Source organism: Stigmatopora nigra, chromosome 4 (genome assembly GCF_051989575.1).
Source record: "Stigmatopora nigra isolate UIUO_SnigA chromosome 4, RoL_Snig_1.1, whole genome shotgun sequence".
Lineage (NCBI taxonomy): Eukaryota > Metazoa > Chordata > Actinopteri > Syngnathiformes > Syngnathidae > Stigmatopora > Stigmatopora nigra.
Genome location: NC_135511.1, coordinates 5,238,916 through 5,264,165, shown reverse-complemented (window position 1 = coordinate 5,264,165; position 25,250 = coordinate 5,238,916). Strand labels below are relative to the sequence as shown.

Here is a 25,250-nt window from a genome sequence, read left to right as displayed (position 1 = left end):
TGGTGTGTGTTCTCCAGAGTCTAACATGGACAATGACACGTGGTTTGCTTAGTACAATCAGAATATGGTAAAACAAGGTAGGATCATGAATGGGAGTTAATCTATAGATTAAGTCAGTTTACTCAAAGCAATGAAAACAACACTTGTCAGTGCTAAATGTTACTAAATTAGATACATGTTAATTAAATCATCACGTATACACCTAAGGATTTTGCGACGCATACGATGATGTATGACATACTAGATAGCCATACTGCGCCAACAATAAACTGCAATAATGGTAGAACAATTTGATATTTACAAGAACACAAGAAACAAGAGGTGTACTCTAAGAGAGAAACATGAATACGAACAGCCCTACTAGTTTTATTTGAAGATGGAGGTCATCATAAAGGGTTTGGATACATACTTCTGATAATGTGAAAATTACGTAACTGAGACATTTAGAAAGTCAACACTGTATGCACAGAAAAACGTCAGGACAAAATATATACGACTAGTAGTCCCAAAGGAAAGGGATTGTTTTTCTTTGCAAATAATTGATGACTCTCTTTTTGTTTCAAACTCTGGTGAATCACTTCCTCTGATTCCATCTGCTTTTCATTGCCCCACTCAAACAAATCTCAGAGCACCCAATCTGTTGTGGCCCATCAATACCGGGCCGGATCAGGCCCTTATTACCTTCGAGGGACACTGCAGAGCGCGTGTGGGGGCCAGGGGATAGGTGTGAGAGAGCTGGTGGGGGTGCCTAGGATAAGCCAAAGGTCAGCCGAGTATAAAACACTGCCACATGCCCCTCGGACTGCGGTCTGACTCCTATTTCCTGTCTTCAAACGAGACTCAGTGAGGCGGGAGGTAATAATAACATAGAGTCATAGAGATCCGTGTTTTCCCAGCTTCCCCACTTACTGCGCACATATGGAGCCAGGCAACCTGTTCCTATAATGGAACCCAATACGCACACACAGTGACGCACCCCACAGCTATTAGATAAGCTTGATTTGCACACCTGGTCTTGCTGAGTAACTTCATAAACATTATTACGTATACCCTAACACAAAAACAACAAGGGCCTCCTCCTCCTGGACTGTCACTCCACTACATTAATTGATCCACACTGTTTTGATATCAACAATGTGAGACCATTCCAGAACAGGATGAAAACCAGAATATTTACAGGTGTCTCAGTCTGTTTGTCTCAACTACCTGTTTTACATTTCTAGAGACAAATGTGCTTTAAAAAAAAAAATCCGACTTGGCCAAAAGTGCAGCAAGGCTTAACGGGAAAGACAAATCCCAGCACCTGAGCGAGCGCGCTGCCTGAATCATTCCGACAGATAGCATAATAAGGCTGCCTAACAAGTGTGCCATTGTGCATTTTAATGGACTGCAACTGCAGTTTCATGTGCAATGTGTTGTGACGATATCTTATAGTAACTACCGCTTCGGTCCGGGAGCTACAGATTTGTGACTGCAGTCAAATAAATGAACATTCCATCCAAGTTAGTTTGTATATTGGAAGTTAAGACGTGCCCAAGTAGGGTATGAAATCCTAACTGTCAAGAGTACTGTTGTGAGTTTTAAGCTTTTTTCATACTTTCAATTGATTCTAATTTAGATTGATATTAATATGGAATGAAGTCAATATAATTATAAAGCAAATTGCAGGAACAAACAAGGCCATGAATGACAGATAGTCGTCCAATACATTGATTAATCAAATAATGGCAGCTAATTTGCTAAATTATTTTCAATTAGGGGTTGTTGTTGTTTTTTTGTTTGTTTCTTTTTTCTGATTGTACACACAGATGATAAAATTATCACCTTCAAATGCCACCACTGTCAATATCAGCCAATGATTTTCTTTTGTCTTTGTAATTAATGTAGGCAGGGTCGCTATTTTTTGGTCATATTTGTACACTAGACGTGGAATGAATACCTTTCTCAGCATCACTCACCAAACATGCAAATATAGAAGAAAATGTATTTTTCCTGGGTAGAAATCATGTCTGTTCTCACTAAAAAAATCAACAATGATGCCTTGAGTTGCCCTCTGGGAACTACATATTAGCATTATGTCACATTTCATTTGACATTTCAATTTTTACAGTACAGGAAATAGAAACAAAGGCAATCAGGTGCAATTTTAACACAGCAGTCATGTTTGCTTCACTCTAATGCTGTTTCAATGAGATATATGGTGTAGTAATATATTTATTGATTACAAGTTAAACAGCTCTTTGAATAGTTGTGTGCTTCCTCCTATATACATAGACAGGACTGACATTTGAGTCTTTTAAATGGTGTTGTCCTCAAAGCCCATTTTAGTTTGGTTTTCTGATTTAACTCTACAAAGAGCAAAATATTGATCTCATTTTGCGTGTGAGATGACGGAAAAGATGACGCATATGACAGAAATACATGTATTTGCTTTGATTAATATTTAGTGGAGCGTTTGATCCCAGTGCAATGTAGTTAGACTGACTTAGCTGTTTCTGTCTACTGTACCATTTCACTTTAACAAGCGCTGTCTTATATCCTCATTGATGATAGAATCTCCCGCAGTGAACTATTTCCACTCGCTTCGACGCAGGGTAGCTCTTATAGCCATTAGTCTCAGAATCCATGTCACACTTTATAACACATGATAGAAACCTTGGACACAAATCTTCCAGTAAAAGAATGCTAGGTAATATTCCTATTCCTTTAACTGATGAGAGTTAGTGGGTGTCTAAGCAGTTGGTGATGCTCACAGGATTTAATGTAAGTTATTGTCTCACTTAACGAATGGATACCAATAAATCAATAGAAGAGATGATGATTTAATCAAAATGCAAAAGTGTTACCATACTTTGCCAATTGCTGGTGTATACAGGACCAGAGCTATGCAAACCCATGCAGCAAGGTTTATTCCAAAACAGACAAAGTCAAACTCCAGCAAGGACTTCCTGTTGGAGGTGAACCAGGCACAAGGTCTACACAGGTAATTAGTCTCTTCACCCCCTTACTGCCCACAGCATGGTTAAATATACACAGGCGTACTATACATGAGCTAAGGGAGTCCCAGAAAGAAGTGGGGAACTTATTCAGAATTTGACCTCTTGTAAAGCCAAGGTGATTTAGGGTTGCACCCACACATACAGTACATTGGGATTTTTAGGCAGGCAAGGCAAATGTATTTGTGGAACACAATTCAACACAATATGCTTGCTTTAGATCACATGGAAGTGAAAAAATGCATAAAAAATGATACATAAAATCAAAACATTAAATAATCAAGACAGCTAAAAACCAAAACAAATGAAATTGTAAAAAGCAAAAAATTAAAATAAAATAAAAAGATATTACGCAAGGTCAAACTATAACCATATTTGCAGTTACGAATGGATGCCTGTGGAAAATAATAACATTTTAGCCCTGATTTATAGGCATTAAATAATTGAACAAAGAATTTCAGATGACTTCTTCCATAGTTAGGGAGGATAGTAATTGAATTCTTCCTCACCCTACTTGGTTATTCTTCTTCAAACACAAAGCACAGCGGTTCCTGACATCCTTAAGGCTCTAGATGCTTTGTAGGGTTCAAACTAATCAAGCATATATATTTGGGTCTGTGTTTTGTAGAATAATTTCATAACCAGTCTAGTAAAAGTATCCCGTTTCTTTGCTATTTGTATTGGTGCTGCTTTCTGACTGAATTTTTTTGTGCTGTTAATAAAACATTGCAATAGTCTAATCTTTAGAATCGTTACACTTCTCTGGGATTGTAAAACTTTCTGACCATCCCTAAGGCTTTTAAAATATGCATCAGGACACATAATATAACAATATAATGAATGGCAAAGCAAGAGGACGTATAATAATCTTAAAAACAATACAACTTTTTCAGAAGTGTGGCGAGAATTTTTAGTCAAATGATAGAAAAATAAGCTAACCATATGCCAAAACTAATTCTAAAACAAATTAAAGCTTAAGTAAAAGAAATCAATGTGCATTTTTAATGTATTAATTTATTTATGTATGCTAGAATTTTTTTCATATTTGAAATTCTTAGATTAGTGGAATTTCATACAGATTTTTCATATCTTTGACCAACTAGCACTCTTGGCCACATGCGACAAATGGTGAGTCACTCAACATGCAAACTACCAGGCAAATATACAATTTGCATTGGGGGGAAAAAGTTACTGCATATATTTGTGACACCATTGTGCACAGAAATGTGTGTATTAGCCCGGTGAGTCCTTTTCATTAACCTTCACCACTGCAACCACTCTATAACTTCCAAGGTCAGTACTGCTATGAAATAGTCCCCATAACCTTTAGCGCTTTATTCCCCACTTTCAGGAACCCAAAGTGCACCCACTTTGGCCGATTTTTTTTCCCACTCTGCCTCACCTCTGCTCCCATGCTACTACGTCTCCTTTGCCTGTCCTTCCCTGCAAGCACCCAGGCTGAGTGTGATGGATGGGACAACATTATACATGTCCTCTGTTGGCCTGCTTTTGCTATTTTGCAACATCTTTCTGTGCCCATCCATAGTTGTGAAGCCATCTTTAAATCTCTGACATGACTTTAATATATTTTGTTGTAATATTAAATCACGGTGGTAAGTGGTTGGCACAGTGCCTTACAGTTCTGGGCTCAAGGATTCATTAACCAAAGGGGTTCCGACCTTCCTGTGTTGAGTTTGCATGCTTAGTGGATTTTTCCAGGTATTCTGAGTTCGTCCAACTTCCCAAAAAGCATGCATTGTAGTCTGGTTGTACACTTTGAATTGTCCTTGGGTGTGAGTGTGAATAGTGGTTTGTCTCAGTGTGCCCTACAATTGGTGGGCAACCAATTCAAGGTGTGCCCGCCTAAGTTCTAGCACCTCCGCGACCCTTGTGAGGATAAGTAGTATGGAGAATGGATGAAATAATCTTAAATCAAGATAACTGAATTTTGGTTTAGAAAAAGTTTTCTTGTACTTTTTTAGATTCTTGCCACTGTGTCATTTCAGTATTATTACTGAGGTTATTATTGTATCGCAGTATGACAATTGAAATTATTATAAAGAACTCACTGTCAAATAGTTTCATTACCTGATGTTAGTTTAAAAAAAAGTGAAAATATATAATTTTCTTTTGTTAAATTAAATCCCACTTTGTTTGTAGTCGACCACAAAAAAAGGTTAAAAATTTGCCGTATTGTTTAAGTTAAAAAAAAAAGAAAGAAAGAAAAGGCGGAGCAAAGAGACTGAGAGTGCACTGGTGTGAAGTGAAGGGCTCACGTCTTCAAAAAAGTAAATAAAATATGCATCTTCTGTGCTCATTATAGATTTATGACTCTTGTTAAAAGAAAAGGTGGCGGGTGCCTGCGAACACGTCTGACTTTCAAATCCAGACAACACTGCTGTCAAGTGTTGTGCTCCACATTCTGTCCAATGAGAGACAGCGCAAAAGGAGCACGCACCAGCGTCAACATTCTTTTCGGTGATATTGCGCTGCTCAAGTTACTTTGGGTGCATGAGAGCGCATGGGAACTCCTCACCTACAGTGCAGCAAGTGCCTTTCCGAGTGCTTTGATGTATAGTTCATCAGTGGAAAAGTGCAGTTGCTTCAGCTGCTTTTGTATGTGATTGAGAACAATAACAGTTAGGAAGTATATATTGCTGCATAGGACATAATGATCTTGGGAGTTTTATATGCAACGTGGAATATTTTTCTTTCTCGGGAAACTTTTAAGAACTCACAAGCTTACTTAAATCATCAATTGGGGTACAAAGGGAAGTGAATCCCGTGAAAGTTTAGCGAGTAAGTTCTTAATTTTGGCCACCTGTTCCCACTTTTTTTAAAATACGTTTTTTCTCAGCACCACAATTATTGTACTACTGAATTCTGACATTATTACAAACAAACAAACAAAGAAACATTTGTCATGAGACAGAAAAGTTCAGTGCACTGATGCCCAATCAAATCTGATGTTACCACAGTGAAATGAATAGGTTAAGACAGTGGTTTTCAAAGTGGGCGGTACCGCCCCCCGGGGGGTGGTGTGAACTTTCAGGGGGGCGCTGACGAATAAACAGGCGAATGGGGGGCGTTGAAATAGTGAAGGGGGCGATGGAGCAATTACAGTAAAATGTGACGTTGGTGTTTGTAGAAAGACTGGAAAAATTGATTGTCTGTAATAAAAAGTCGACAAAAAACAAGCTTTATTGAAACAAGAAACGTTGTCTGCTCGAGCGCTCACGAGCAGCGCGCATATACCGTATATCACTAATTGTCGCGAGTTTATCGTCGATGCAGGCGACTGGGGAAACCACCACCATCCAGTCAGCCGCAGAGGAGCACACAATAGCGCGCCGGCAACGCTTAACCACAGACGTATGCGCACAGCGACCGGCTTAATGCATCAGCTATCAATTTTTATGATTCAAGGTGAACTGCGCATTGGTCTATTAAAAGAAACGAAATTAGCGAATAATATCTGAGGCGCCTGTCTTCTATTTATTTAAGCTTCGTTCGTTGGAAAGGGGTAAAGAGGGGGGCGTTGGCATTTTGGCCCGGCGGTGAAGGGGGCGGTGGCCAAAAAAGTTTGAAAATCACTGGGTTAAGAAATAGTTTATGGTTTTTGGGTAGCAGTGGAACATAAATGTCATCTTCGTTGGCTCTAAATGTTTATGAAATACGACCTACAACTGACTGGTGACCAGGTTAGATAGTAGTCTGCCTTTTGCCTGAAGTTAGCTGGGGTAGTCTCCAGCAACTGGCCACACTTACAAGGATAAGCGGTGTTGGAAAATCAATGAACATTTTTGGAATGTAAGAGTAAACTGGAGTACCCAGAGAAAACCCACAAGCCATGAACCCTCAATCTTAGAACTGTGAGACGAATGGGCCAGCCAGAGTGAAAAGGACCATTTAAATTCACAGCAGAAGTATGACAAGAGCCACATGATTGGATGTCTATCATCTCCAGTGCCACGGAAAGAGTTAATATAATGTTACAAGGTGGACCACTAGACTGCCGCATTGGTTTGACTGTTCATTTGCTTCAGCTCATTACAGAATGCTATTTAGAGCTTAATAAAGTTTTACTTTCACCACCCTATCCATATGCCACAATATTATCACCTCAGCCTACAGTGGGAAGCAAGATAAAGGTTGTCGGTACTTGTGTGATAATCAATAAGTGGCGTGGCGTCTCCCCTTTAAAGATAGAAATTACGTCTGTTAGTTTGAGTTACTCTCAAATCACCCTTAAATACCACATAGCCTATGGTCCCACAGCCAGAGCATACTTACCACACTGTCACACTTCAATCTACAGCTGTCATCTTGCAATACTACAGGGAAGTCACATAAAGAGACTAGGCAGACCTTCATGCTAGAAGCCCCATTATTATCATTCTGGAAGCCAACTGCGGAGCCCCCAAGCTAGCACTAGGTTAAGTACAGAACGTGCAAATGGGAAAAGCTATAGAAACCCCGACAAGACAAGAAGACAGGTTTAAAAGATGTGATGGGTGACATACGTAGACAGTGAAACACCATTAGAAAAATCAGTAACGGACTGGGGGGAAAAAAAACCCACACGCATGCCCACTTACCACTAATCCTAGCATCCACTCAAAATGCCACGAAGCCACCATATCCTCAAAGATATGATTTTTATCACAGCTGTCATCCACGGCCTCTGGTTTAGGGTCCTTCTAAATAGATTAAAGTCAGTTTGGGCTTTAATATTGAACGAGTACAGGTAGAAAGCTAGGAAACCAAAAGGAATAGCAACAGCAAGGAGTGTCAAACTCAGTTTAGTGGCGAACCACAATCAACTATTATTCCATTTTCAAATATACAGGTCGTCCCAAAAATTTTTTTCACTCTGACGGACCGGCACTCGGTGGCTCGTGGACCGGTACAGGTCCACGGACCGGTGTTTGTGGGCCGCTGAGCTAGAAGATTAAAAAATGTCACGAAAAAGACAAAACAGTTAAAGTGTCTCAAGAGAATGTAGCTGATGAGAGATGAACCTCATGTGACAAAAGGGAGAAAACAAAAAAACAAATCAACAATGCTGAATAGTTTGAATAGAAAGACAATGCTCATGAGACCACGCTCACAGGCACCTTTTTCACCTTCGGAAAACAGGGGGAATAGATAGGATAGAAAATGGAGCGGAAAGTCAATAACGTATTTTACAGCGCAACGCTTTTCATCCTTCACAAGCAACGAGAAAAAAGGCATGCAGACTCCCATTACGACAATGGCGACCCCCTTGATACCAGAGGATAACCCAGCCGCACTGCATAATAGAATTCCTGGAACATTTCAGTCACACATTTCCTTTTTTTTTATATACGGATGATATAATTCCCAGCGCTCTCTTTAGTGCAATTACATTATGCCGTGTTGCTATCTGACTCGTCGCATGGCGTGCCAAGGAGTGAGGAGGTGCGCAGTCAGTACAAATGATTATTCAGCTTCACTCAATACAGTTTTTTAAAGTTACACTACAACTTCAGGAGTACTTTACTGAATTTGATAGACAGTTCTTTTCTAAACTACAAACCAAAGTTGTTTTCATTGTAACATAAACCTCAAAAAGTGCAACAAAAAAAACTGTTTCAATCCCATTTCGCTGATGGCCATAAAGCCTTGCTACTAGAGTTGCTACTGGGTGATCTCACCACAAAAAAGTCCCACTAATAATTTCAGATGACAAATTATTAATCAGGCGGCTGATTGTGTAGCACTTCGGCCTCACAGTTCTGGGGTCCTAGGTTCAAATCGAGGTCTGTTCACCTGCGTGGAGTTTGCATGTTCACCCCGGGCCTGCATGGGTTTCCTCCCACATTCAAAAAACATGTATGGAATGGTGATTGGACACCCTAAATTGCTCCTACGTATGGGTGTGAGTGTGCATGGTTGTCGGTCTCCTTGTTCCCTGCGATCGGCTGGCCACCAATTCAGGGTGTCCCCTGCCTCTGGCCCGGAGTCAGCTGGGATAGGCTCCACTACCCTCCGTGACCCTAATGAGGATGAAGCGGTTCAGATAATGAGATGAGATATTAATTCTTGGGCGGCCCGACGGAGGAGTATTTAGCGCGTCGGCCTCACCGCGGGAGACCTGGGGTTAAATACTGGTTGGTCCTCACTGTCTGGAGTTTGCATGTTCTCCTCGGGCCTGTTTGGGTTTTTTCCAGGTACTCCGGTTTCCTCCCATATTCCAAAGACATGCATGTTGGGCTGATTGGACACTAAAATTAGCCATAGGTATGAGTGTGAGCATGAATGGTTGTTTGTCTCCTTGTGCCCTGTGATTGGCCATCGATTCAGGCCGTCCCCCGCCTCTGGCCTGAAGTCAACTAAGATAGGCCTGAGCATGCCCCCACGATCCTAGTGAGGATAAAGCGGTTCAGAAAATGAGATAAGATGAATGTTGTTAATTCTTCGTGTGCCAGTGACAATGATTAACTTACAATCGTGTGTCTTGTTTCATCTTTCATCTGAGAATTTGACTGGGTACTAGATGTACAAAGCATTTGAACTGAGAGGTCTGCAAGCAAAGACATCCCAAATGAATGGCATGTCTATCGTTGTCAATGAGTTAGTATCAGTCTTGCACATCAGGAGGTCAAGGACAAAAGGATGCTGCATTTGGTATTTGTGTGTGTGTGGTGGTGGTGGGTGTTACATTGTATGGTTGTGACACGGCTAGATAGACACGCACAAAGAGACGAGGAGAGCAGTAAGCCCATGAGCAGGACATGATTGCAGTGTGTATCTTATCTGTGTCAAGTCCTCCTGAGGCTAGTGGAGCCTAGCTGAGCGGAGCACAGGCGCTTCAGTGACCAGTCGACCGTGTGAGGGTAATCTCCTCTCGCTCTTTCACTCTGTTTCTCTCGCTTTCCCTAGCCCTCCCCCAACATCGGGAAGACAACTGTTTCATTGCACAGGCGTAGACTTAGCCCTTGAGCACATTATCACGAATGCCTATACCCATGTTGAAGCAACAGGTGACAGAGCCTGAAGGTAGAAAAATCTTAGTGCTCTGTAGGTCCTGCAGACAAATGTGTAGCAACAAGCTAGGGTCGATTGAATTCTATTGGATCATAGTGAAAAGTTATACAATTATACAGTGATACCTTGAAATACAAAGCTCCTAACACGAGAAATTTGAGATACGAGGAAAATTCTGAGCAAATTTTTGCCCTGAGATTCGAGACAAATTTGAGATACGAGCATATGAGACGGCTGCGATCGGCTGGCCACCCATTCTGGGTGTCCCTCGCCTTTGGCGTTTGTCATTCTGGGTGTCCCTCGCCTTTGGCCTGGAGTCAGCAGGGATAGGCTCCAGCATCTTTATTTGTATTGGTTTGCGTAACCCAAATATTTTGTATGTAGAAGAATTTGCAAATAGTGGTACCAGTGTACATATATATATATATATATATATATATATCTGACTTTTAACAAGGGAGAACATGTCTCCACGAGGGAAGCTCTAACAGATAAGGATTGTCCTTAGTGACTTGTTCTATTGACAAACAACTATAACAACATATGTCAAGTAATATTGTAAATGTTTCCATTACTCATAGCGACCGTGGGAAGAGCTATAGACTTTTCCATTGTGTATGGTGTCATATACCTATCCTTCTTTTGGAATAAAATAATCAAACCACCAGGAATAATGCAAATAGGGACTCAATGTTAAAACCAAATGTTAGCATTAAACCTATATGGCACCACCTCCACACGATCTGTACATATCTGTACATGGCATATAAAAAGTCCACACATCCCTGACTAGATGGCAGGGATTCTGATATATTCAGTAGACATCCAATGCATTTGAGCTGGGAGGGTGTCGCCAAACAAAGGTAATGGATTTCTATCACCATCATTGGCAGACAGCGAGTATTTATTGAATGTCAACACACAAAAATATTTCAGTTCAATTGATACTGGTTTGAATAGGGGTGTTTAGACTTTTTTATATCCACTGGACTAGTCATATGGCCTGTAGCAATTGCATGTGCTCCATCAATTAGCTCAATAAATATACTGACAAGTATCAATGTTGACACTCTAGAATATCACTCAACATGCGTTGCTTGCAAGTGAGTCAAATTTATTCGGAGAGTCAAATCAAGAAAAAAAAACACGGGCTGGAAGGGGTCTTGTACACAATCAAAAACAGGTGCTCCAGTTTTTGGCCACGTAATACCCCATTTAGCCTTTGGAGCAAAGGTTATCCATCTAATAGCTGCCTTGTGGCGCATATGACTGGAGTAAACATCTGGGATGAATTGTGCATATTTGCAACATGTGCTGAGTTCAATTAAAATGAAACTTTGGCACGTTTGTCTATGCCTTCCTTTCACTTTTTTCTCTGCTTCACTGTAAAATGGGACCTCCTTGACATGTTTTCTTAAGGCCGTCAAACACTCAGAAGCTGTACCCAATAGAAAAAAAAAGGACTGCTTTTGAATCTTAAGGACCAATTTGTCAGGTGTTGAATTTGTTCAGCACTTAACCAGGTGGTAGAGACAGAGAAGGGGACTATTTGTCAGGATGAAGGCAAAAAGATGCAAGAGACTCATCAATCGCTCGACGGCCCAAGTGTGGGGAGATATGTAGGCGAAGAAATAGGAAAATACCCCCTTTTAAACTTCCCTACAGCTCAAATGAAATGCTAACAGTTGAAGGGAGCAATAGATCAAAATGTATGAAGCCAGAGTTGGTAAATTGTAGCCTTTGTGGCTGCTTCGCTATCCGTCGTCACAGCCCCCCGCGAGAGCTTGGCCTAAGGAATAATCAGTTTGGCACCAAAATCACATTTTGCTGGGCCGAGCCGGAGAGGCTTCTATCGCTGCTGAACCTGATTTCAATATGAAAGTTATTTGAAAATGTATAATCTTTTACTTTTCATGTGCTTGTATTTGTATTTTCCCCCCAAGGAGCCAGTGGGGAATATAGTGATGGTACACATACATAAAGAAAGACAGATTGAAGGTTGCTTGGCTGCATTTCTTCAATCAGTGTCCACTAACTTTTCAGCCTTGGAACTTCACAAGCATGGAAAGGATGTAATGCTCACGTATCCTGGTCAGTCAACTGTCGTGCTGGCTGACTGATTGCCTGGCTTATTGCTGGGACAATGATTTGACCATCTGCACCTGGGTGCAATTTTTTTAACCCTTTTGCAGCTAACTACAAATAACCCGAATATTTGAGCATATTGAAAACCTTTAGATGAGCAAATCACTCCATACAAACTCCCACTTTAATCCCTACTCAAATGTATATTACTGCAACATGCCATTGAGGCATAGGTGTCAAGTTCAAAGCCCAGGGGCACTGGCTCACAAGGTAATTTTGTGTGGCCTATGAAATTGTGTTTCCAAATCATGTTTCTCAAGAAAATGAGATTAAGTAATATTTCTATAGTCCTTGATGAGAACTGCAGAAATCAGATATTATTTTCTTGTTAACTCATTGGATGCCATTGACAGGAGTATTTCATTTTGACTGGGATGAATAGCGGTGATTACTCATTCTGCACCGTGGATGGCGCTGGACGTCCAACCCATTTTGATTGGGAGGGTTAGCAGGAACCCTCTCTGAGTCAAAATGGAGACAGCAAGTGTGTTTAAAAATTTAAATTTAAATAAAATTAGGATTACAAAAAATAATGACACAAATTTCCAACAAACGCAATGTAAATATGAAAAAAGAGAATTGTTTTTCTCGATTTTTTTTTAATTTAAATAATATTTACTGTATTGCTCAAGGAGTTGCTGTAGTGGTTCTTTCAACTGATTTTGGTGCAGCTGGCATGGGATCGATTCCCACTCAATGGTGGCGAGATTGTGAATATGAATAGTTGTCTTTCTCTATGTTTGCTCAACAATAGACTGGCAATCTTTCTAAGGTGTAGTGAACCCGAAGTCATTCAGGATAAGCTCCATTGCCCCGTAACCCTGAACATGAAACAAACAAAAAAAAACACGAAAAGTGATCTTGAAAATTAATGAATAAATAAATATAGATAAACATCATCTTTTAAAATAAATATGTTCACACAAAAAAAGGGGAAAAAGTGTGTTTTTTTCTCTTTTTTGTTTTTCTCTAATTTAAAAAATTAAAGAATTAATAAGAGAAAAGTTGCTTTTAAAAGGGATTCAGACCACTTTAGGACGATAAACTATTAATCAACTATCAAAACGGTTGGCGATTCATTGTGACACCTCGATTTGGAAGATCTAATGGCCCTCCGACTATATTAGTTTAATGAAATGAGTTTGACACCCCTCCTTTTAAGGCATCCGCTATCTGGTCCAATTCAATTTTCCAGGCTATGTTCACTCTTGAAATCATACATCAGGCAGACGATTTTACAATTTCTTTTCACACTGTGGCATCAGATTGAAAAGTATCTCCAGCACAACACGATAGATGGAAGCACAGCTGCTACGGCATTTCAATATCCAATTATCAAGTACTGTAATCTATCTAGTGGCATTTGTTTCAGTAGCTGTTCCTGCAGTGTAAACGAGCAGGGGCAGTAAAGCAGCCACCTGTTGTTACCTGATAGTGTCTGGACAAGCCCAGATGCTGTTTTATTGCAACATAAAGGGCCAGTGAATGAACTTAAATAGCCAACTAAGCACTTTATATGAGTCCGTGTTCTCAGGAAACAGAGCTGAAGCATGACGGTAGTAATGTAATTCTGCTAAAAATGAGAGCAGGATGGCAAATCAAACCTGACTAAAACACGACCGTGTTTGACGAGAAGGTGAGAAATGCATTGTCAAAAAGGTTAGAAAAAGCTGTACAATGTTTGTACACATGATTTTGCCTCAAGCAAAGGAGGTAGGGAAGACACAGGTATTTACATCGTTTTGGGTTTCCTGACAAGGCAACCTGTACCGACCCTAAGGCGGATTGTATACTTTTGCATGTGTGTGCTTGTGTGTGTGTTTACACAAGTGCATATCTGTTAGGAAATAATTACCCTGTCATCTTTGTCAAAATCCTCATCCTCGTCCTCCATCAGATCCTCCATCGCTTGCTGTGAGGGAGAAAAAAACACACACACACAAATGGATAAACATTACATAGTACATTAGTTTTGGAATATTTTTGGCCTCCATTGACGACAATAGGCGCCCCATTTATTTCAACTGGATAAGGATTTCAGCAAGTGAACCAATACTGGTTCATTTGCTGGCAGTCAATCCAAACTCAATTTTAGAAACATTCCATTGTTGAAATATGTTGACACTTGTGGAAATGCTCTGGTTGAGAATTTCAATGTGCAAAGGATTAACATCCATTCATCATTTGAAATCAAATAGCACAAAAGAGCCACAATTATTCAGCAAGAGGAGACTACAGAGCTTTCTTTGGTATTTTTTGACATCAGTGGCCTCACTATGTAGGCTCATTTTTTTTTCTACTTTCAAGTATGGTTCAAATTGTAGATCCTATTTGTTGCATCGGATTGTTTGTAACATGTTAGAAAGTGTGGGTTTAACTGCTGGTTTTGGGTCACCCAACCGGTTTAAGGTTCAAAATTAGCAGAAACAGTCAAGAGTGACTATGAAAAAAATGTGACTCTTTTGAAACGGCGTTCAAGGCATTCTGATCTAAATCCTATACAACATCCAAGGTAAGGGCACAATTCCAGCCATAGAGAGTTAAAGAAAGAAAAAAAGCGTTTGAGAGTGATAGAAAATGGTCCACTTACAAAAAGGGTACAATTATTCAAATATAAAACTAATCTATAATTTTTTAGGATAAATATAAATCTATTGTACCAGTATGAGTCTCCTAAAATTAAATATTATTTTCTTCATTTCATTATATTTAAAATGATCACGGTTATGGGGATTTTAACAGATATGTGTTTATTAATTAAAAAAACAGCGCTTAAAAATAGAAAAAAGTTAAAAAGCACTGATAGTTACTTGTTGACACCAATAAACATCCAATCCATGTGGACTTTCATTCATTCATTCATCTTCCATACTGGCCATCCTCGAAAGGGTTGTGGGTCTTGTTGGCGCCTAACCCAACTGTCTTTGGGCAGAAGGCAGACTACACCCTAGACTGGTCGCCAGTCAGTCGTAGGGTACACAGGAAGACAGACAACCACACACTGCCACTGAGTTGGACTCGGACCCAGACTGCCCGCACCAAAGTCACTGTACCATCAGGTTTTTCTTAATCACAAAAATGTTTAATATGCTCTAATCTTCATAGCACTTGGCAAATCAAGACTGATTATCATAGTAAAGAATCAAAATTGGATCTCAGCTTTCACTTGAAAACAATGATGTGGTAAGGCCAAGCCTGCCAATGAAATGGAAGTCTACTTGTGATAAACATATTTAAATTCACAGCAGAAAGACAAAACAAGCCACAGAATGAAATGTCTATATGTAGAGAGAGTGCTTTTATACCACCATTTTTAATGCAATTATTCTCAATAAAAGCAAAAAATAAGCAAATGGCAGACTAATAAGTACATCAATAATGTTTCCCTTCATTTCTTGTTCATCCTCACTCCCAATCATTCATATCCCACAACTAAAACTCCAAGGTTGTGTAATTGCCCCCAATTTAGTAAACAACAACCCCATGAGCTGCCACCCCCTTAAACTTCATTGTGGTGCAGCATTGAGCATGAGGAAACCCATCAAACCTTTTGACTGGCCTCCTCGCCCCCACATCCATGCTTGGAGAAATCCAAAAATCATGACTTAAAGCGACAATAGCTTTTGTCCTTTTTGTTTTTCATTGAAGTAAGTGAACAAACTATGTGGCAGCTGACATAAGCTTCTTATGTAAATTCATCTTCCCACACAAACAAAAGACGAGTTCAGAACAGCAGCGGGTAGAGTCAATAGTGCGCCATGTTCTTGCGTACGTGCTCTATCAATAACTCTCAGTCAGCGGGGCAAAGTGTATGAATCGCACTTCTTATTGAAACTGTATAGCAGCAGTTAATTCCCACTTCACAAAAAAAAAAAATCATTACTACATTACATAAATGCCAAATAGCGGAGTCGTGTTCTCAGCTGTGGCAAAATTTGTAGAAGAGTTATTGTAATATGAAAGCCTTCAGGCTCTTCCAACAAATGAGCTATAACTGTTTATAAAGTCATCACAGTTCCACCCAAATCCTTTCATGCGTGCCAAAATACAAACAGAATGGATTCCTCCACACAGAGGCTTTAGAGGGGAACGCCTGGCACAAACTCCAAACTTTAAACAAAGGGAATGAGCATGAGCGAGCTGGAGAAGCATGACCTACTGAGACAGAGAGAAGGATAGACCCGTTTGTCTCCTTCTGCTCTCGCTTCTCCATTGCCTCTGGTTACACAGAGATGTCATGTTTCCTGCGACGAGACGATGTAAAATTAATAAATAAAATGCCACCGATCGTGTCATCTGCCCTGAAGATTGCCACGGCTAAACACTACCGCTTTTACTGAGGGGGGGGATAGAAATTACCTCTGAGTTCAGAACTTGTATGCTACACGATACGATTTGTCTGCTTATCCCCGCCATTATCAGGTTGTTTGAATTACTATCATTACGGAAGTGGCAGCCTGAAAGAAAAAGTCGGCAACGAGATCGCGGCGAGCGAATGTTGCCCGCAGAGCCGCTCCGGTGAATTCAATAAAGACAGAGGTGGAGATTAACATATTCAAACCTATTCAAATAATACAGGAATGATGCAGGGGGCTCTCACAGATTACACCGTGCCCCATAAAATCATACAAACATGGTGATAATATGGAGCATACACAAAGAAAATAAGCGAGAGGAATGACATTGAGACTTTTAAACAGGCATACAGTTCTACAATTTGACTGAGGAAGACTGAGGTGAATGATCACATTTAAGAGTGTTTGTCGGCAATTGATTTCCAATCTATCTGAAATGGGGGCATTTAGATTAGATTAGATTATGTTATTTATCCCATATTCGGGAAATGTTATTGACACAGCAGAAAGAGGCTAAGAATACTGGAGAATACATTTTAGACAAATAAATAGGTAATAAATAAATTAATAAATACATATATAAATAAATAAATTAAAAATATATATAAATAAATACGCGTTTTGCTGAAATATATATAAATACATACACATAAATATACATATGCATACATGTAGATGTACATGTATAACTACGGTTGGTCTTAACATTCAGCCATTTCTTTTGTTGTGTTCTTGATCCGTTTAAAATGAATTGTACATCAATCGTTATCAATGGCAAATTGATCAAAGCCAAATCACACTGTAAATATAACCACCAGTCTTTCAATACTTCTGCATTTACACTCTCAGTGCACTGTGCTCTGAAAACAAGATGGCACTTGAGTACGTTTCAGAAACTTCATTCTTTTCATAGCATTTCCAAGAGCGCTTGATATGCGTTAACCAGCGCCATTGGGCCTCGGCAGCCATCGGCATACTGTGCGGATAAAGATTTATAATTGCATTGTGCATGTTGGTTCGGACGTTTTTGAATGAACTTTTCCTTAGCGTTATGATGCTTGAAAAAAAAGTCATTGCTTTCATGCTTGTGTTTCGTTTCCTGTCATGTCAAATTTTGGACACAAGTCCAAAAAAAAGGGATACAAAGGATCACTTATGATATTAGTTGGTAATTAGTCTAGAGTTCTCAGCTGTAATGATCAAACTTACTAAAGAAAATCTCCATCAGATGATGACATCACAACCAGAATTGCTGAAAAAATGTGGGTGTTCCCTGACACAATGCAAAAAAAATAAATAAATAACTGCCAAATGTGTTTTCTACATGTAAAATTACATTAGTGGAGTCATTTTCGTTTTTATGACACCATTTCATGGCATCTTTAAGGTAAAATGTAACTGACTGTTATAACATTATATTTACGTAATATGATAATAATATTAATAATCCTATTAAATCAATCTAATTCCTTTGAATCAAACTGTATCATGGCAGATTTTGTAATTGGCAATCATAACATGGTCTTAAGAATCGATATTTTATCATATAGTCACACATTTTTAGTACCGCTTATCCTCACAAGTCGTAGGGGGTGCCAGAGCCTATCCCTGCCAACTAAGGGCACAAGGCGGGTGATACCCTGAATTGGTTCCCCACCCATTGTATCATATTGTCATGGAATTAGAGATTCACAGCCTACAATCTTTACATTCACAGTTTCAGATTCATGGGCAACAGAGCCTCCAGCGTCTCTTTCCGGTATAACGCTAATTCAGTCGTCTTTACTCACATGACTATAAAAGAGAGAGAGCAGATTGGAAAATTAAGCCAGATGTAATAACACTGACCAATGCATTTCATCTCCTAAGTCTAGACGGGAGAATTCCACTATCTGCTAGCCTAACCTTGCCAATGACAGCCGCAAGGGGAATTGATGCCTGGGCAGACATTCCAGTGAACATGAAGATATTCTTTCTCCTGCTTTTTTTTTCTGCAATGCCTCCATCCCTTCCTCCACCTCTCCTCTGCTTTTCGTCTTTGATACGTTGAAGGGGGGAGGTTAACCTCTGCAGCTGCCGAGGTTGGTCTGACTCGCTGCCTGGATCTCAAGGCCCTACTTGTTATGCACCGTTTACCAGTGTGTGCGTAATGCCGACGCCACATTTTGCGCCGGGCGAGGGAGGGCTGCAAGTGTGATAAGAGGCTGCCGGCTGGGCTCGGCTGACCCGTGTGGGCCCTTCACAAGCTGTCAGAGACGTAGCCCTCGGAGGGGGGGCCGCTTCCATCTGCAGTGCCCCAGCCAGGGTTGCCCAGCAGGGAGCTTGATTGGGGTGAGGCCCCTGTACCACTGGGACTGGAAGATGGGGGGCTGGGTGTGAAGGAGGCCTCCATATTAATGAAGATCTGCCTTTATTATTGCAAAGAAGAAAGTCAATGTAAGCCATATTTCCGTATTGCCTATTTGCTGACACGGTCTCTTATCATTGCTGACAACATAATGAGTAATACTTTAGCCCACTCCCCATTGTCAGAACAGTTCAGTTTGATTAGATGTAGTCGTATTTCCTTTATTCATACAGTAATGTCAACACCCTGCTAAAAAACATTTGCAGGGCACAAGGAGACGGACAAACATTCACACTCACACTCATACCTGGAGGCAATTTAGAGTGTTTAACCAGCTAACCTGCATGTTTTGGGGAGGTGGGGAAAAACAGAGTACCTGGAGAAAACCAACGCAAGTCTGCGAGAACATGCAAACTCCACGCAGTGAGGACCGACCTGGGATTGAACCCTCAACCCCAGAAATGTGAGGCCAGCACACTAACTACTCGGCTACCGGCCGGTATTTAATGATAAGTTAATAGCGGAATTATAATTAGGTGGTTGCCAGTATAAGGCAACCTTCTGTAGGTTAGGAATTTGCTGGCATGCATGCACAATACATTGGTAGCTTTGATGCTACCTATCTCTCCCAATCCAAACTAATTGGACATCTTTTGTTGTCAGTGGCAATGGGACATGATAATCAATGCCATCCCATTTCAAATTGATTGAATGCCCGTTGCTGTCAAAGACAATGAAAGTATCAAATGTTGTTTCTCCAAAAATTCTACTGCGGAATTTGCAGCCAGTGCATATCACATGCTGAATAGAATGCTGTATAAATACCTTTAAGCCCAACAATAAAGAATAAACTCTACAACATATCATCAAAACAACAAGTAGAAGGAACACAAACACCAGCAGTCACAAAGGTTCACGATGATGAAGGGACTCAAAAAATGGATGGAAATGAAGAGAAAGTAACACACTGACATGATAAAACAGGAGGCTGGAGGATTCTGCGGCGGCATTGCGATGCTCCCCGTGCTCCCGTCCCGCTTCAAACTCTTCTCTTTCTGCCTGCCATCCTCCCTGCCAGTTTAGCAGAGTAAAAGCGAGGCAGCCAGATGAGTGTCGCGGTGTCGGGGTGGCACGGGGGAAATCAGCGGGGCACAGGCGCTCTCAGTTAAAAGTGACGTGACCTTTTGATTTTGTCACCTGTCACCAAATGCCACGTCTGAGAAGCGCCTGCCAACCGCCGCATTTCTCTTCCTCGGTTGCCCTGTCTCTCTCTGTGCTTATTTTCCTATCTCTACCTCCCACTCCAAATCCTTGTTTTCGACATTCATTTATTTTTTGGAGTTGCTGTTTCTAAGCAGGAGAGTGGATGTGTGACTCTCGCGCGGTCTAATAGGATCTTGCCTCTTCATCTTCTCGGCTTTCTTATAATATTTACTTTCTGTACCTGTATTGTGCCGGGCCCTTAATGAGGGCAGGTGTCAAGGCAGAGTGTGTTTAAAGATGCTGGGTTTTTCGAAGATGATAGCTCGGTGGGAAAATAGAGTAGATAAAAATGGCTATGAAGTCTTGTTCTCGGATGATACAAAGATGTACATTATTACTGACTTCCATCTAAATAAGCACCATGGTGGTGTCACATAACTGCTTCACAGTCAAATAAGTAAATAGTAAACTTGTGCAAGTACAGCTACACGTTAAAATGTGAAAGTTCAACAAAAATTTTTGTGTGCTTTTAATTTGTTTTGCTATTTAAATTATGCAATATTCAAAATACCAACAATCAATGTTTTAATCAACAATGTCCTTACAATATGATATTGATTCTTTGGACACCAATGCGATAGTTGCTAACGTTAAAACGTCAAGTCCTGTGGTGTTTTGAGAAAGAGGAGTTTTTGTGCTCAATGTATAATTTGGCAAATAATGTTGAACGTTCTAATTTAAATGTTATCGTTTTATGAACACTGACATTGACATAAGCATCTATAAAAATGAAAGCCTTATTAAAACTAGTAAAAGTAGGCTGCCAAACTTGTGTATTCTGTCAACATAACTGATCCGCAATATTTTAGCATTTGGTAAAATTTGTCATCAAGGAGCTATACAATTAAAAAAACAGGGTTTTTTTTTTAAACAGTGTATGACCATCCCATGATAGCCATTATTTTGAAATAAAAATGCAATTGGCATTAGCCATTATAAGACAAAACAGTCAAAAATAAATCAATAAGTTATCAGAGTAACACATCACACTTAATGGCTTATTTCTAGAAAATATATTGATATGCAACTGAACACATAATGATTCCCTTTGACGGCGCTAGAACATTCATTCATTCGCCCCTACCAGTTAAAAAGGCATTGTGCGTATAGCGCTGCCAAAGGCAGCAGATGACTTTCAATGAAAGTCCTCATTTCGTGGGCAAAAGATTAAGTTGTACGTAAACAGATTATTGGAGATTTCACTAAAATGTGGGGAATTTTAGGCCATTTAGAAAATTCCTTCTGTATTATATTGGAGGATTCAATGGTTGAATTTAAGCAATGGTCCATAGCATAATTTAAAAAAAAAAAAAGGTCCTCCAGTGTGACGAGACCTAATTGCCCGTCATCTTGTAGAAAGAGACATTAGCATATTTGGTATTTACCCTATATGAGTATCTGTGCAGCAATTAACACCTTTATAACATCTGCTAAGAGTTTCGCAAGGCCAACGGAACGGCTAAAGAGGGGGCTCTACTGGAACGGTTGTTATACAGTCTAAAATATTGAGAGCAAATGTACTGAACACAATAACAACATTTGGCTGTTAGATTGTCAGAGAGAGAATAAAAGTTAGGTTTAGGGTTTTATGTTGAGCAAAAGTAACCATCCTGGAAATTAACTTCAAAACTGTCTGGAATCAAATATTTTTTCTCTTCCTATTCATCCAGGCCAATTCCCAATACAAAATCATAGTTGCCCTTCTGAGAAGTGTGCTGTTTGGATTTTGACCATAGTACTGTCTGTCTAAGCTAGACATGCATTCACTAATTGTTTTTCGTGTTCTACAGCCCCTTATAAATTACATTTTAATATTTCTTAATACATTCCTTTTTACTTTACTTTGTAATTTATACTTTTAACCTTAATGATGAGTGATGAGTATGTTAATAATTTAGTATTTTTTTTATTTGATGTTTTACATGTACTGTTAACAAATGCAGTTTTTTATATGTATCGGATCTTGTGCTGACCCGGCCCATCTGTCCATTTTTTAAAGTCAATGTGGTCCCTGAGCCGAAAAGTTTTCCCACCCCTGGTTTAAGCAAAAGTTCTGGCATATTGAGATGCAACTTTCAGTCATCCATTCATCTTACACCGCCCATACTCGAAAGGGTTGAGGGTGTTGATAGAGCCTAACCCAGCTGTCTTTGGGCAAAGGGCAGACTACACCCTTGACCGGTCGCCAGTAACTCGTAGAAAAACAACCATCAGCACTCCCAATCATACCTCCACAAGCGGGAATTGAGAACACACCTGCCCGCATCGAAGTTAGGCGAGTGAACCTCTACACCATGAGGCGACTCTGTGTTACAACACATTTATCTGAAATAAGAAGCCCCAACCATGCAAAAGGAGTCAAAGGTCATGTGTTTAATTTCTAAGCTCTTTCATTTCCCAGCTACTGAAGAGGCATCCCAGGTCCTTCTCTCCTTTAGTTAAGTTGTTTGTTTCCGAGGTCATGTTGTGGGAAGACATGCAAGTCAGGTAAGGGTGTTGAGGAGTCAGAATTCAAAGGTCAGAGTGCTACATGATGAGAGAAGAGGTCAACGACCTCTTTGGTATGTATTCTCTATTAATCGCTGTTCCGAGGGTGCCGCACCTGCTTAGCAGGTAGTGGTCAAGGTTGGGGCGAGGGTAACGTGTGCTGATTTGAGATCTGTTTGCGAGGCAACGTGTAAGCACACAACAGACAGTGACCCTGAGTGGTCCACTGGAGTATGCAGACAACATAGCATTTGTTTATCTCTTCACTTTGAACCCATCACATGAATCAAGGCCCTTCAGCTGATTAGCAAGTCTGGGTATACGTTTTGTGAATTTAGCACACATTGCCTCTGCATAAGCTTCACCTTTGGGTGTTGATCTGAGCTGGGTTGAGCACAACTGCTTGTTCAACTAATTCAAAAACGTCTTCCCATTGTTTTCTTTTGTTTTCTTTTTTGGGCACAGTTAAATCAATCCACATATATAAATTGCCCTTTTTTAACACCCGAACTATATATTTTGATATTTTACACCTGGGTCACAGTATTATAACTCCAAATTACTCAACCCAAAAATTCACGTAAAGCAGGGTTGATTTTTTGAGCAGAAAAATTCACTATTTCCCCCAAAAAACAGACTTTAAAAAATGGCAATTCATTTCCAATGGGACAATTGTTCATTCAATTGTCTTTGTCAGTGATGAACACCCACAAAAAGCTCTTAATTCACTCCTGTTGGCATTCTCTTGCACACACCACACAAAAATAATATTTATTAGCAGAGCATAAAAACAATCTCAATTGATGGTTATTATTTTTGTTTTATCAAAAAAAGACAACCGGGTATGACCTGGATGGAAATGCCTCTAAATGATCAGGGAAAACACCTGAAGTTACAAAGAAAGAACCCAGAAATTTCCCCAAATTAACAGGAGGGGACTTAAACATACCCTAAAATCAATAGCAAGTGACCCAGAAATGCCCCTAAATCAATACGCAGTGATCTTGAATTGTCTCATAATCATCACGTGACCCAAAATCAACAGTAAGTGACCCAGAAATTTCCTAAAATCAACAGTAAGTGACCCAGAAATTTCCAAAAATCAACAGTAAGTGACCCAGAAATTTCCCAAAATCAACAGTAAGTGACCCAGAAATTTCCCAAAATCAACAGTAAGTGACCCAGAAATTTCCCAAAATCAACAGTAAGTGACCCAGAAATTTCCCAAAATCAACAGTAAGTGACCCAGAAATTTCCCAAAATTAACAGTAAGTGACCCAGAAATTTCCCAAAATCAACAGTAAGTGACCCAGAAATTTCCCAAAATCAACAGTAAGTGACCCAGAAATATCCAAATATCAACAGTAAGTGACCCAGAAATATCACAAAATCAATCCTCGGTGAACCAGAAATATCACAAAATCAACCCTCAGTGAACCAGCAATATGACAAAATCAACAGTAAGTGACCCAAAAATATCACAAAATCAACAGAAAATGGCCCAAAATGTCCAAAAATCCACAGCAAATTACCATTAAGTGTCCCACAATCAATTGTAAGTGGCCCAAAATTACCCTTAAAACTACAGAAGACTCAAAATCAACAAGAAGTGACCTAAATTTAACATGAAGTGACCAACAAATCCCTAAAAGAGAGTGAACCAAATTATCAAGAGTTCATCGACTATCATGAGATCATTCCCATTCAATTTCTCCAGAATATGCATGTTCTCGTTATGACACATGTCCAGAGCATTGTATCTGACATTTATTGTTCAGCACAGCAAAAAAACAAGAGAAATCTATCTTACAGTTGAAAACATTGTGAGAACTAAACATTTTCTCAAATTTAATCCTCACTTTGCTGAACAAAGTAAGTTTAATCTCACCATCCGCATGGACGCACACATTACAGAAAATAAAGTTTTCCTTAAAAAAAAGTAGGGGCTGTCAGTGAATCATTTTACAGTGCCATTGACGGCAAACGACGTCCAATCATTTACATTATAAAGGGGCTGTTAATGATGAATGCTCTCCAGGCCTTCCCGTAAATAACTCTCAATGGCAGCCAGTGTGTCATAAACCCTGAATTAAAAATATATATAATCATTTTAAAGTAGAGAGACATGAAATTCTGTCCAAAGAAGCACTTGCTTGACTACAACAGTATCAACATGTTTTAATTTCCAAAGCAATTGCTGTGGCACTGGAGGCGCAATCGTCGCTTTCAAAAGAGGGGAGAGAAAAGCCATCCAGCATCAAGTGGGTGCCGCACGCACTTACTCATATGTGAAGTAAGTGGAAACGTACAAGAATGTACAAGCTCTCTTGACTAGGTTTAATTAGGAAGAGCATGGAAGAGGACTCTCATCAGGAAGGGATATATGGCTAGCAGCAGGTATACAGTGAACAAATCATCCTGCAGCCTCAGGTAAATGAGGGAGATTTTTTTTCTTTTTGTCAAGCAATGTCGCCATCCACAGGCCAGTCAAAAATGTTCTCTAAAATTTAACAGCCATTCACATTTAAAAGGTAATAAATGAGGTAAACAAAATAAATGGATAAGAACATTCAGATTTTTTTTTGTTATGCTTGAGATGAGTTCTGAAACGTGTGATTTTAAAAAAATGTGTGTCATATTTCATAT

General features: G+C 39.8%; 1 protein-coding gene across 1 annotated transcript in view; it reads right to left on the bottom strand.

Moving 5' to 3' along the window:
• Positions 1-25,250, bottom strand: part of LOC144195156 (multiple C2 and transmembrane domain-containing protein 1-like) — a 55,735-nt gene that overhangs the window by 10,915 nt on the left and 19,570 nt on the right. The window contains exon 13 of the mRNA XM_077714580.1: positions 14,008-14,064. Coding sequence (XP_077570706.1) covers positions 14,008-14,064 — 57 coding nt within the window. The remainder of the gene's footprint in view (positions 1-14,007; positions 14,065-25,250) is intronic.